The sequence below is a fragment of the Enoplosus armatus genome, chromosome 7 (genome assembly GCF_043641665.1).
Source record: "Enoplosus armatus isolate fEnoArm2 chromosome 7, fEnoArm2.hap1, whole genome shotgun sequence".
NCBI lineage: Eukaryota > Metazoa > Chordata > Actinopteri > Centrarchiformes > Enoplosidae > Enoplosus > Enoplosus armatus.
In genome coordinates, this window is record NC_092186.1 from 24,297,885 (window position 1) to 24,313,208 (window position 15,324).

General features: G+C 43.8%; 1 protein-coding gene across 1 annotated transcript in view; it reads left to right on the forward strand.

Annotated features, from left to right (window-relative positions):
• The window catches only part of bcar3 (BCAR3 adaptor protein, NSP family member), a 57,494-nt gene that overhangs the window by 23,789 nt on the left and 18,381 nt on the right, over positions 1-15,324 (forward strand). Inside the window, exon 5 of the mRNA XM_070908267.1 lies at positions 3,607-3,649. Within this exon, the coding sequence (XP_070764368.1) occupies positions 3,607-3,649 (43 nt within the window). The remainder of the gene's footprint in view (positions 1-3,606; positions 3,650-15,324) is intronic.

The window sequence follows — 15,324 nt, forward strand, 5'->3', positions numbered from 1 at the left end:
GAGGTAAGCAATGGAAAGATGTGTTTGTCTTGTGCGTCCCAAATTCCTACAACACACTAATTATAACTTTGTAGCTCGTTCACACTTGGAAAGTGACAAAAAAGTATACCTAAAGATGTCATTTTGCGTTCTAAATTCACTTGATTTTAGAGTGCTATTGTTGGACGCTATTGTCCCGCAACTCCAATAGGAAACGGAGGAGCTACAGGAACACCCGTGCTTTGTCCCAATTTCAAACTACACACTAACTGTATGCAGTATATATTATATAATAATTTTCCTAGTATACTGCTATCCAGTTGGTATACAAGACACTGAAGTACTTTCTCATTTTGCAGGAAAAGACTTTTGCACTGACGCATATGAGTCAAACTGCGACTTTGGAAAATCACTGCCGACTGCTAACAGACACACTGTCGCAAACAGACAGCTAAGATGTGATAGTCCTTTTTCATTCGCTTTTTCAAGGTGTTCCTGGAGCTGTTTCACAATTTGTTCTAGCTTTGAGTCAATTTTTTTAAGTATTCACACTGGCTTTTTTTTTGAGTATCTATTTTGTCACTTTTGCATTCTGGACCCCCTACATACTCAAAACCCTGTGGAGTAGAATGAGTATTTATTACGGATCTGGGACAGCGAGTGGTGAGGCGGCTCTAGGAACACCTTAGAAAACGGAACAAACAAATCAAATTTCTCCCGTCCAAAATCACCTACTGATCGATGTCCTTCACATCCAGTGCTGTACATTCAGTTCTTGTATTCATTCCATTTGCAAACGCTCACTGTGGAGCTTTACTATGAAAACACACTGACCTCTGTAGGCTGCCTGCAGACCCTGCATGTTGGTTATGAACTGTTTCCATCGCTCCCACTGTCTGCCCGTCACTCTCTCTCTTACTCTCTCCCACACACACAAATATGGCGCAGTCCCTCACTGAAGCCGGCTGTGGTCGTGCTGAGTATTGTGTGGTGAAGCACAAAGAACAACAGTAGCCCGAAAAAGACTGTGGCGAGTGCTGCCTGCTTCTGCCCTCCCTTCTCTTGATATTTTTTTTTTTCCCCCCTCTCACTCGCGTCCCACTCTTTCTGTCTTCACTGGTCGGTATCTGTCTGTGCTGCAGGTCGGTTCCTGCGGTTGCAGAAGCAGAAAAATCCAGCGTCTGATGCTGTTTCAGCAATATGGGCAGCAAAAAGGCGAAGTTAGCTGTGGTCAGCTTGTGTAGCCTGGAATGCCTGGCCGTCTCACTCTGCTTCGTTTCAGTTCTTTTAGTGCTGTAGTCGGGCTGAGTAAAGCTTATCAAGGAAGAGTAAAGATCCATCAAGATGCAGGGTGGAGGGACCATCCTTCGCCTGATGACCTGGGTTTAAGACACTGATTTTGGATCAGCTCCAGGGCTGCTGCTCCGTTTGTGAGCCTGACCTTTGACCTCCCTGCGAAGAAATGGGAATTCCCCTCAGTTGTAGCACATTAAACTCCAGGAGGGGTTCATATGGGTGTTGTCTGGTATGTGGTGACTGTCATCTCACCCACCTCAGACTTAGAGAGCCAGGGCAGGGTTACGAGGGGCGGTGGTTGATATGGTGAAGGTTTGGGGCCAATCAGAGGTCCAGCTAACCACTGACTCCAACAAAGCAGCACATGCGACTACGGAAAGTGGGCAATGTCAAGCGGAATGTCTGATTTTAGTTTACATTTGAGACCACAGAAACGTCCTGCGTTCTTCTTCCTCTCCTTCGCCCCGCAGCAGCTACGAGTATCAAGCAGCTGAACTGTGATCACCCGTTACTGATCACATGTCGCGTCTCAAATGTACGCCACTTAACCACGACGTGCGTTTACAACAGAAATGAGTTGCGTGAAACCACATTGGAAACACGTGTCAGGATGAAACAAGACAAACCAAGGCACAAAGCAAGGGATTTGAAGACGTCACCTTGGGTCTGGGACATTGGGATTTACATTTTCTGATTTTTTAGAAATAGACTAAGCAATTAATCAAAGAACTGTGGACAGATTCATTGATATGAAAATAATTGTTAGTTGCAGCTCTAATTATAAAATAAATCTGTATTTGCAAGTACAGTAGCAGATACCTACTTCGTTTAGAATAAAGAAAATGGCTTAATGTAATAGTGTGCAAAAAAAGTACTCACCCTTGATGATCAGCAAGTGTTCAGCCAGCAACAACTGATGTGCCCTCAGTGTAGATTTGTGTTGATACACTGATGGGGGGGGGGGGTCAGGATATGTTGGATTAAGGATCTGTAGACCTGAAACTGGGTCAGTTGCCATATACCGAGCTTCCTAGGCTCTGCTAAGTGAAATCTGCAGCAGATCCTGAGGGTGATGGAGAGGCCTTAGCGCTCCACCTTCTATGAATAATGACTATACATTGTTGTGAATGGAGGCTTCTGTTTCGTTACATAACTAAATCCCACTCGTTATTCGGGGGCCATATTAAACTGAGAGGGCTTAGAGCTAAACATATTTGGTTTTGTAAGTAATGGGCTGTGCTAATATTCCCGTGGGAACACCAGCGTAGGCTTAAGGGATTTAAACTACCAACCTTGCTAACGTTGTCGGGGATTTGAGCTAATTACCTCTTTCACTGAGCCCCTGGCTATAAGCCTCCTGTAGAGAGAGACTCCGAGCTACATTAATACACTCAAGTACCAATATGCAATCCAAGACAGAGAGCTATGGAAATAATGTGCCATACATGAGGGAGACATGATATTAGAGACAATATGAGGACCTTATACCGCTGGTCAAAGCAAACAAAATGCCAAAATACAATGCCTGAAAATGTTTCCTGTGTATTCGGACCTGAGTCTAAGAAAAGCCGATGAAACTGAGTCAAGGAAACAGATAGAAAATGGCAAACTGCTGTCTGATGTGGTTGTAAACAGATTTTGGGGAAAGGAAGGAATCAAAGAAAAACGCAAAAAAGAGAGAAATGAGAAAAAAATAAAAATAAAGCTGGTGTTTGTGTGTGCTCTAACCTCTCTGTGAATTTGTCAGTGGACTCAGAAGGGTAGGCGTGTGGCTGTGATGTGTGTTATGGTGGGGGAGGAGAGAGAGAGAGAGAGGGAGAGGGAGAGGGAGAGGGAGGGAGGCCAAGTCAGTCAGGCAGTGAGTGAGAACATGTTTACCACTGACTGAGAGAAAGAAAGAGTGAGAGACAGCGAATGGGACAGAGAAAGAGAGAGAGAGAGACTGGTTTGGTTTGGTTTCACCAGACTTTTTCTTTTTTTCTTTCAGAGGAGCTCACTTGCAAAGTGAACTTGGGACAGCATTACCTTTACAGTTGATACCAGCTTTACAGTGCAGCTGCACCGTCTTGGTCCAGCATATGGCTAATATGGATACTTGTTGGGACCAGTGACATCCACACCTCCGCTGAGCTACATTATCTCCCAAAAGAGCCGTGCATAGAGTTTGAATCTCTAAAGACGCAGCATCAGCACCGGCCAGGGACCCGCCTGGACTTAACGCGACCGACTCAGCAGTGTATTTGTGCTAGGAACCGTAGGGAGGAACCGTTCGGGGGCCAGGAGCAAGATGTGTTCACTAAACAGGACCTTGTCTTTGTCTGTGTTCCCCAGGGAGCCTGCTGCCGGCCTGGACGCCACAGTGGACTATGTTAAGGTAGGAACAACAAATGTGCTTGTTTGTTACAGAATACAGACAAAACAAGTAAGACCTGGATTGTGGTCGTTTTATCCTGCCAGTGCCAACACTTTCTTTACGGATTTATTCTTGTCATCGGAAACATGGGGACTGCTGCAGGTGTTTTGCTTGTGGGACTGTGTACAGAAAGACATTATAAAACATCATATTCACTTTCAATAGCTGTGCACATTTACAGGGCATTTACAGTATCTCTGGGACTGCTTGTACGGAAGGATAAAAGATGCACAAACACACACAAGCAACCTGTTATGTGCAACACAGCAACAAGGTTAAATTCCATTCAGTCAATTGTCAGTGAAGCAGTAGGTGCAAGTCTGCTCTTTATGTAGCAGGAAGGAGTATTGGTGGCACCTGCAGTACTAGTAGTTATTTTAAAACCTCAAACACCCCATGCTGTCGGGGAAAATACTGCAACTCTAGAATAAACACTTTTCCCATAAACCTTTGCTAGGTTAAATTAGTAAAAAAAAAAATCTCAGATTGAATACATCACCGTCAGCGACTGCAATTTGACTAAAACTGTATCTGAAATGATATTCTGTTGTTTCTGCGGGCTTCGATGTAAACGTCCCTCGCAGGAGAAGTTAATCCGATTGCCCCCCCCCTGGTCTGCCTGTAAATATATTCACATACACACCACCTGAGTCCCAGCTCTCCTCGGTCAAAGCGAGGTGATGGCCGAGAGGTGATCATTCAGTTATCACAATATCACCCAGCTGACATATGATAGGCTTCGCTGTCTATGTTTGTATCTCTTTCTGTCCACGCCTTTCTTATTGCACTCACCCTGTACAGCTTCTGCTTCATTGTGAGGGAAATGCATGTAATCTAAGGGCATTAAATACATGCACACTAAGAAGCTGGGGCCGTATGTCAAATCTAGATACCTTTTAAATACCGGGCCAAGCGGTTTCCACATAACATTGAGTATCACACAGCTCTTGTTTACATATACTTCATAATCATACTGCATTTTAGCCTAAAACAGCATCAAACATTGACAAATGGGAGAAAATGTGGCTTATTTGAGTTTTAAATAGGGCATTTTATCTGAAAAAAAAAATCCCCAGAGTGAAGATACACAACCAATCCAACAGAATTCAAAAGGCTGCGCAATAATGATAATAGTAATGATAATAATAATATTAATAAATCAGCCCTTTGATTACAGACAGCTCTTCAGACTGCATTTTGAAGCATACTTTAACTTGTGTTCTTCAAGAGGGGGTGTCCTGTTACACCGCAATTAAATCAGAAGCAAAGACCAGAAATGGAAAGTTATTGAAAAAAGTATTGTATTGTGTATTATGGAGGAACTCCACATTTTTGAATGATACGTCTCTACTTGTTCGTCCCTTGTGAAGGTAAATCAAATGCAGAAAAAAAAAAAGAAGAAAAAAAAGCCTTATCTTGTTGAGTAAAGCGCTATTTGTTCCAATGTTTTGAAGAGCCAAAAGAACTATGGAGATCCAGCCAACAACAAAAAAAAAATCACATTTCCCTTTTTAACTTCGGAAGTTCTGAACCTCCCTGTGGTATAAAAGATCACCATAGTCCTCTGACTAACAAAGAAAAGCTAAACTATGTGATCTCCCTGTCACATCTTATTTTAGACCTGTGATTTGAACCTCCCTTCTGGGTTAATCAGGGTTAATCAGTTGTGAAAAAACACCATAATGTAGAAGTGAGTTGTGAAATTCGTCGAAATCTTCCATCTCAGATATCGCATATAACCATTGTTTTAACAGTGTAAATCAGTCCTAACTACATATATACATACTGAGATGGTGCTGCCTTTTTTAACTCTTTGTCTCCTCTCTCCTCCACCTCCCATCCATCCATTCCTCCCTCTTTCCTATCCGTCGCTCCTTTCCTCCATCTATTAGCTCATGTGTTTGGATGCTGACACCTCAGTCTGAAAAGCAAACTCAGTTCTTCCCGTGAGAGCAGATCACACATATGGGAGCTAACCACACACACACACACACACACACTCAACCCCCCTGCACGCTCACATACACAAACAGTACTTGTGTGTATTTCTTTGGTCAAATTTGGTTTGTGTGCAAGTGTCAACAGAGTGTGTGTGTGTGTGTGTGTGTGTGCTGACCGCAAATGGAGCTACTGTAACCCAGGTATTACATAATATGTGTGAAAGTGTAGCTGTCGGCTCTGGTACCACAGGTGTGTTTGCATTTCCAATGTGGATAAAAAAAACAAAAACAAACATATGTGTCCGTGCACGCACTGCAACGGACAGCACAGGAGATCTGTGGCGTATCCCGTGGTAAGGTCAAAAGTACATCAACAATGCAGTGAGCGTGCGATCAGGCCATCGATTATGTACAGCCGCAGCGTGTAGGATGGATGTATGCGGGGAAGGAAGTGTCTGTGGAGAACAATCAAATAAAGATATCCCGCCTCTTGTCTGACTGCAGGCCAGTTTCTGTCCTCGTGGACGGACGGTCTCATTTCCAGAGCTGTTTGATGTCTCTGCTTATTGTCTGATTCGCTGGTTTCACCTCACCGGAAGGAAGTAGAAAGGTCACATTTTTGAGGCGACAGAGGGTGGGCTAAATATAAAAGCCTCCCTGTTCTGCACTGTCTCGCACTTATCCCAAAGAAGTCAACTATTTAGATAGCGAATACTGCAAGTGTGTATGTAGTAGTTTACAAGCGTATAAGAAATTGCAGAAACTCAGCGTACACACTGAAATGTCACCGCATGTTAGGATGTTCAGGACAAACGTTCAACACAGGGTAAGCCATGTACCGTACAGCTACTCACGTTGTCACACTTGACAGGCGAGAAAACACGCAGTACAGTGGGGCTTATGTAGCTAACTTGGTATAATGTTGGTGAATTCAGAAACCAGGATTGGTGCAAAGTTCCCACAGGATAAATCAGAGGAATGTTGGGGTTGTCACACGATGCAGCACTAAATTGAGCAAAAAGTCTTAAAGGTCCCAAAAAGCCCATTTTCTGAATCACCTTCTTACTATGAGTGATGAGACCCTGCATGAATAGAAACATTTCTGCAAGAGTTGTGGCTGTTTCACATCAGAAATGTGTGTATTTGTGCTTCCGTCCTTGCTTTTTTTCACTGGTTTGAAGCGGAGAAACATTTGACGTCATGTTTCCGCGCACCAATTGGAGTTTAGCAACATTAAACGTCGCTTAGGTCACCCTCACTGTCAATCCGATCAGCTCAAACCACGCCCACAGAGTCTCGACAAAACAGATGAGCTACATTTCTGAGTGTTAAACTCTCGATAAGTAATACCTACTGATGTTTCTTTAGCAGAAAGATGGAAGGGCAGTCATCAATTGAATCGAAACTGCATCTATTACAATCAACACAACACCTTCTGGTACAATAGGTGGCAGTATAATACACCATATTCTCCATATTCTTTGGTAACAAATTGACTGATTGTGAAAGAAAGAAAGAAAGAAAGAAAGAAAGAAAGAAAGAAAGAAAGAATTCCCTGGTTGATCCTCTTTGGTTCAGAGTGAACACAACTCTTCTTTGACCCCTCCTTCTCTAAAAGACTCTCCCTCTTTTACTCTTTCTCTTTCATTCCCACTCTGTCTTTGACTTGAAAACATCGAGTTTCTCTACCCTCATGAGAGAGCTTTAAGAAACAATAATGTTCTGTGTGTGTGTGTGTGTGTGTGTGTGTGTGGTCTCGGGGATGTAATAGCTTTCAACTCTCCAAGTGAATGACACAGCATACAGACACATACACGTTTGTAGTGAATTCATTCCTCTCTGAAAGGATACACAGTGCGTCTTGAGCTGCTAGAGGTGAACCTGAAGGTAAAGATGCACTCTGGTACAATCTAGTGGTCAAATCAAGGTACTACAGTTTGAGACTGTCAGACTCCTGTTCAGACAGCAGCGTGACATTCATCAGTAGCATCATACCAGTATGTCAGTTCAAATGGCAACCTGGCAAACAGCTGGTCGCCCTGCTAGCCAACTATTCAGCTCTACCTACCAGCCTGTGGCTGTGTCAGTCTGCCAGTCAATAAGCCGGGCAGCCAATCAATCATTCAGTCTGTCAGCTTGTATGAGCAGGACAGGCAGCTGGCCAGCACTCCAACAGCCTACTACAGTAAATGAACAATGACAATCCCCTTTGAAGTCTTCGGTCACCCGGTTAAATTGGGTCAAATTTCTTAGGCTTTATATATAATGCACACACTACTCGTCGCAATTAGACAAAAAAAAAAAAAAAAGGTGCCCATTTCAAATCAAAGCTATATACACCTGAAGTCAGTATAAGCACTAAAAAACATTTTGTAAGAATCCTCGAACTGCCACTTAAAGAGTTTTTTTTTTTAACTTTATTAGATATATTGAGCCTTTTTAGAACAGACAAAAAGGTTTTACCCCAGGGAATGAACAACGTTTAGATCTGGGTCAAACACAACAGATTAGGAGTCACACACACTCGAGAGTCATTATCTGCTGTGTTAAACACAGACTGTTTGACACGCTTTTAATATATCATGACTTGAGAATGGACTCCCACAGTGCGCGATCAGTTTGTATTCCCGGGTTGAACTTCAGCTTTTTCTGTGTCTAACACAAATTTCTGTGTTCTCTCAAAATTTTTTTGTCAAGTTCTAGTGCAAGCTATTCATGTTTTGCTTTTAGGCTACACAGAGTAGTTTGAACAAATTTGGCTTGAAAGCAGGCCCTCAGAAAAGGATCGTTTTTAGCATCTGAATCTAATCTACTGAGTATAGACCACACAGTTTACATCTGTTCACTCCATTTTCCCTTAATTAAGCTTTTGTATTTTCAGTATTCTTAAGGTAAAAATACCATTTTCAGATGCAGTGTACGGACACCAGCCACTCCGGCACTCGGCAGTAGATTACTTTGATGCTAAATAAAAACTGAACAACTGAACTGTGGATTTGCTTTCTCTTTTGAGCCACATGAAGTGCATTTTACCCACTGACTGCACACATGTTTATTGACACAGTGAAGGCATCACGTTGCGCAAGTCAATACAACCGTCACCAAGATCGCTGTCCCATTGCTGATCGGTGACCCATTGCAAGCACAAACACACACACACACACACACAAACACACACACACACACACACACACACACACACACACACGTCCAGGCTCATTCGGCGGTGTCACTGTCATTCATTCTCTGGCATTAGAGCTTGATGAAAGCTGCCTAACTGGTACAGAAGGACGCTGATGCTGAGACTCAACCAAACTCCCTGCCAGTGTCAGGAAATCGGATGATGTATTTAAAGCCCCTACATGATATAACGACATATATTGTTCTGCAGTTTGTTTTGTTCTAGCGTGTTTATTCCGTTTGTCTCCAGAGGCAATCTGATGCAAAATGTAAGACTCACTTTGCTTTATTCTTTCGAACAATTGAGAAACGCTAATTATTCTGATCGTCATATCTTGCTGCTATGTGGCTTGGTCCGTCCATCAATTCAGTCCACACTGAAAAATCTCAGCAACTGTTGGACGGATGGAGGGATCGCCATTAAATATGTTGCTGATATCAATGGATAGGATGAACCCTAACGACTTTGGCGACCCCCTGACTTTTCCTCTAGCGCCACCCGCAAACAAACTGTTGAACGCAGTCACAACGTTCTATAGTTTCATGCACTAAGCAGAAACATCAAACTGCGCTCTGTAGAACCCATTGCACGCCACCTGCTCTGCTGGTGAATAAAGTAGTGGAGTATTTTGTCACTAAAACTTGCTGAAGTTGCTGAAATGGCTCTGCTCCCCTTAGTCCATTTGACAGAAACAACAAACAGATAGAAATAGAAAACATAGAACCTCAGCATCCCGATTTCTGTCCCTCGTTGTTTTTCCAGAGCATTCCTGGAGCGACGGATGTGTGTATTTTAAGGTGGACATTTAGCCTAGCTGGTGATTTGGGGCTGCTGTGGTTGGCAGTAGTGTGTGTGTGTGTGAGTGTGTGTGTGTGTGTGTGTGTGTGTGTGTGTGTTGCTGTGTGGTGCCCCAGGGAATGTTCTACATGTATTTCCTTCGTGGATCCTCAAGAGAGTTGACACTGTAATTAGTGGCTCCATTTCCTGCGGCAGAATATTCCTTTAGCCGGTTGCTGCTGGGGTGTCACCCTCAATGCGTGTCTGTGTCTTTGTTGATGCATGCGGCTCTTCATGTGTATACACGAGTGTGCCTTTACTGTATATCCACTCCTGCTTCCTGCTTCTGTGTTATGTACATGTGCTGTCGTGTCCGTGCGTACTGGGTGCCCGTGTGTGAGTGTGTATGTGTCTGTAATGCGTCTGTGTTTGTGAATTGGGGGCGGTGGGGGGGGGGGGGGGGCTGTGGCACTTAACTTGTGTGTGGGTGTAATTGCTCAGCAGTCATTAGGTAACACAAATGGCCTGCTATTTATCAGCGTCACTTAGGACACACACACACACACACACACACACCTAGCTGACTCTTTCCTCTTGTCTAGACACTCGTGCAGCAGTATTGTAGATTATTGTCAGCACACAACAACGGCTGAACCTACAGCCACTTGCCATTGAAGTTTTTTTACACGGTTGTTGTCAGTGTCTGGTAGCCATTTCCTCGGAAAACATCTCGCCAACAGAGGAAGAGCTAGGTAGTTTGCGAGAGCAGTGAGCAGTCAAAGGAAAGAAACTTAAAACGCCAGCATCCAAGGAGAGCGATATCAGTGCTGGGCATACTGTTTGACAGACAGGTGACCTCTGGTAAGTGCAGTGCAGAAACTCCACATTGGTGAGCGCTCAAAGGCGGGATTAAAATGAGAAGTTAGAAAATGAATTCATGATGAATGAAAAATGAATGTCATTTTTTTTTTCTGTAAAAATGGCAGAAATTCACTGGCAGAAGCTGTTTTTTATTCTATGACAGTAAATTGAATAGCTTTGGAAATTTGAATATATTAACTTTAATTGTGATAGGCAGCTTTAATTATTTTCTTGTTACGCATTAAAAGATAAATCGATGAACTGACAAATTGATGGACAGATTCGTGAATAATGGAAATAATTGTTAGTTTCGGCCCTCGATGCAAATTATGTGGCGAAACAAAAGCAACAGAGGGGGATATTTAGCGTAGGTGAGATATTGTACGTGCGTTAGATCCCCGTGGTTGATTCAAAATATATTCTACGTGCTTATGTATGTTTTCTTCCATCCATCATCCATGTGTTTTCAGCGAGAGAGAGAGAGAGAGAGAGAGAGAGAGAGAGAGACTCTGCCTTTGGGCCACTCCCAGATAGTCCACACATCATTGGCTTACACCAGATCACATGGGTCTCTCTCCCACCCATATACGGAGCTCAGGGTGGGGCAAAAGGGGAAAAAGTGTGAGAAAGGATCTCCGGAGCTGAGCAGCAGAGGGTTCACTCTGCGGGGGACTGTGGAGGAGAGGGATTGATACAGCAGTCATCCTGATGAGGATGTTGGTACCTGAGGTCGACAGGGTGTCTCCGGCTTATTCTAGTTTAGTCACATCCCACCTGACTACACTGCAAATTGTTTAGTCCGCTTTAGTTTTTGTGACTCTGTGATGGGAGTTTTTCTCGGAGGAGGCGGACGGGAATCATTGATGGACTTTGTCAGTTGGTAAAGCCATTGAAGTTAGACTTTGTGTGTGTCGTCAAGGTGACTAGAGCTGGTATTTACATTTATAGAAGTGATCTGGCTCCGGGCAGCAGTTGGTCTCCCAGTTAGTCCCGGCAGTTAGAGACAAATTAACAAGAATGTCGGAGCGATGCAACCTCAAGACCCTGACAGCAGCTCTGTGTTGCTTCTACCACAAGAACTCCATCATCACTGCAAAGGTGAGAGAAAGGGGAGAGTGAGTGTGTGTGTGTGTGTGTGTGTGTGTGTGTGAGGATGTGCGCAGGCGTTGACAGTCAGTGTCGTGTGTCAGTGTTTTCATGTCACTGTTTGTGTTTGTACTCGTGTTGGAAACCCTATATGGCAAACGTGTTTGACAGTGCACATGTGCATGTTCTTTTGTGCTTGCTTGTGTACTGCTGCCTTTATGTTGTGTGTTGTCATGCCTGTCTTTCTGCCTTACACCATTTGAGTGTGTGTGTGTGTGTGTGTGTGTTGTCAGAGTATTTATAACATAACAGTTTGGGCATTTGCTTTCATGCAAGTGCACTTTTCAGGGCTCCCCCAATCTATTGTTGTTGTTTAATGGAGACTGCAAGAAACTGGGCAGTCTACATTGAGACTAGACCAGATTAGAAAAGGGCATTATTAAAAAGACATAAGCCCACACTGCACGGAAGAAAACAATCTAAAAAGGGCATGGTAACACTTCCAGCTTGGGCAAAACCTAATCACACTGAATAGTCCTCCTCTTTCCCTCACTCTCTCTGTGAGCTGAACACTGGGCTTTTATTACTCGGACCAGACGCTCTCATAAATGACCGACTGTGTGACTGTCTGACTGTGTGTGTGTGTGTGAGTGTGAGTGTGAGATATACAGCTGGCTTCATCCATAACCAGTGCTGGCAGACAGACAAGGCAGTGTGTGATGGCAAGGGTGAGACAGCTATAGTTATAGACAGAGAGGTACTAGGACGAGGGCGATAGTCCTCATGAGGATGATAAATGACTAACTTGTGATAGTTTGTCTTCTTTATGACGTCAGTGAAAATGTATGAATGCCATTTACTTGATTGGATGGAGCGAGCAGCGGTGCAGCGGGCTGAGGTGACGGTGGTTTGTCCCTCGGCAGATCAGCCAGGAGAAGGTCAGCTCTGTGCCTCCTGGGTCACGTTTACATCTGCTGTTAAAATGTAGTCCGTGTGCCCGGATAAAGGAAAACACACGTCAGTGCACGCGATGGCGTCCGTGGATGATCAGATCCCCCACAGTCAGACAGAGGGAAATAAAATCTGCACGGAGTTTAGTTTAGCAGGTTTGTTCCATTTCATTTTGTTGAGTTGTTCAGTTCATTTGGATGCCCATTCGCTTCCGCTGTAGCTGTGCATTCACCATTTGTACCAAATCATTGAAATGCCCGTCCAAAATCAAAACTAAAACATTCAACAATCACCAAATGCCAAATAAATTGAAACAAAATTGGAGTCAGAGACTATCACTGTGGATAGAAACACTATTTCCATGACCCACCAATATACCATATCAAAAGCGGATGTCACACGATCTTAATCAGTCTTTACCCAGTTCTCATGGAGTCATAGATCTTCACGTTTTTTTTCTGGGCACGACAACGAACATTAAATCTCAACTTTAAGCCGACATGGATGCGAAGTCCTTGAAGCGAAATCTGAACACCTGCAATTCCAAGTGGGAAAACTTGAAACTAGTTTCACTTTATTATCCCAGATGAAGTTCTGATGCCGAGTGCGGTCGAAAGGATGAGATGAAGCTCCGGAGCAAAAACCTTCTCCTAAAAACATCAACATCAAATACTTCATGATCACTTCCTCTGATGTTCTTGTGTGGACAGTACATGTATAGAAATGGACTAATTATTACGAACTGGACAACTTTCTGGTGCAGAAAATGTAGAAGAAAAATCTGAAGTGTTGAGCCAGGTGACCCTTCACAGAGTTCATACCCGTTAATATGGGTGTCTTTGATGGGACGGGAACTTCTGCATGTCCCTCTGGCACTGCCTTTCCTCCGTTCTTCATCTCTGACTCGCTTTACATCTTTCCCCGCCCCCCAACACATTTTCTGTTTGTCTTTATATCACTCTTAGTCTTCCCTGTGTCTTCACTTTGGATTCCAAAGAGCCCGGGGATTTATTCCATTCTCTTCTCCCTCTCTCTTCCTCTTCTCCTCCATCTGTCTCTTTTGGGAGGTTGCCATTTAACCAAAGCCAGCCAGCTTCTTGTTTCTGTGTGTGTGTGTGTGTATAAAAACTGACTTGTACTCGTATCCTCAATCATGAGAGACCCCACTGACCCGTTTCGAATACCTAACCATAGTATAAGGACGGTTATTGAAAGAGGGAACATAGGGGATTCAGCAGATTATCTTCTATGTCATTTCTATCCAAAGCTTAGCAGCACATTCATTGTACACATACAGATCACATGTGTTCCCACTGGGACAGAACATATAACAGACAAAATACACAAACAGTACAGTAACATAGATAAAGCTGGAAACAACCACATATGAACATTATACCTCTTGTTGTGTTTGTTGAACGTGACAATCCAAAATCATGGGTAATAGTGGGCAGCTACCACTATTACTTTGTTTGGAGTTTGGAACCTGGCTTGCAGGGATTTGCTCCCATTCAGCCCCCGAGAGCATTAGTGGGGTCAGCCACTGATGGTTGGGCGGTGAGGCCTGGCTCGCAGTCGGCGTTCCAGTTCATCCCAAAGGTGTTGGATGGGATTGAGGTCAGGGCTCTGCGCAGGCCAGACAAGTTCTTCCACCACACCGAACTCTAAAATGAGAGGCGTGGAAGGACTTGACGTTGGATGTCCGCATACTTTAAGCCACAGAGAGTAGCTACTGACCACCCAACAAACTAGGTGAAAACATGACTCGGCCTTTTCAAATGTTGAAAGCTTATGGACAACGATGTAGATATTACCAGAGCAGCTGTCTCAGAAGGCTCAAGGACCGTCTAGGACTTCCTGACTTCCTTTGGCTGTGTTTTTCTCTCCGTTATTCAGGAATTTAGATCAACAACAACCTGCAGGGCACCTGTCTTGGCGCTCAATGTAAGTACATCTGCTAGTGAGCCTGGTCTCAATTGAACACTAAATAAAATATAAAATGCTAGATTTATCGTAGAGACAGACACGCACGTAAAAACTATACGGAGGTATCTCAGAGATGGCACTGATGATGATCCCTCTGTCCCAGACTGACCAGTCAGATACCTCCTGGCCTAAACACAGGAAGAAGCATCTATTTAGTTGTGAGTAAACAGGAAAGGAGTGGGCCTTGCGCTCATGGAGCCAAGATGTAGAGATCCAGAATAGAAAAAGATTGAAAGAGTTATTAGCTTACATCACCTTTCCTCAGCTTTGGGACTGTCCTTCCAATCAAACGTAAGAGGCAGAAACTGTGTGTCCTGCCCTTGTCGATTATCAGGCTGTGCTGAAGTAAAAAAGCTGAATAGAAGAAATAACATTTCATAGAAATCCCTCAGTTTTGCCCCCAAAAAAATAGAGAAGAATATACTCCCTGGAGGTGGAGGTAGTGAAGTCGTTTTTGCTGAATAATCACGCAGCATCTAAATTCGTTTCCTTGCCTGAATGCATTTTCCAAAGCAGCTGCACCACTGGCAGTTCGCCTTCTTGTCGTGACTTTTCAAAACTTCACCTGGAGTTCCTTTGACAGCTGGATGGATGCACACGGCGCAGTAGCTGGTGACAGCCAGAAACACAGCACGAGAAAACTGATAGGGAGAGAGATGAAGAGAGGAGGAAATACCAGATAAACAGCAGACCAAACTGTTGGCATTTTAATGAAGATGATGATGATGATGATGAGGATGAGGATGTTGATGATGGCACCTTGTGAAGACCATTTGATCTCTCATCTCTCCATGGTGAGACTGGGGGGGGGGGGGGAACTCAAGTAATTTAAACCTGCAAAAACAACGTGTGAA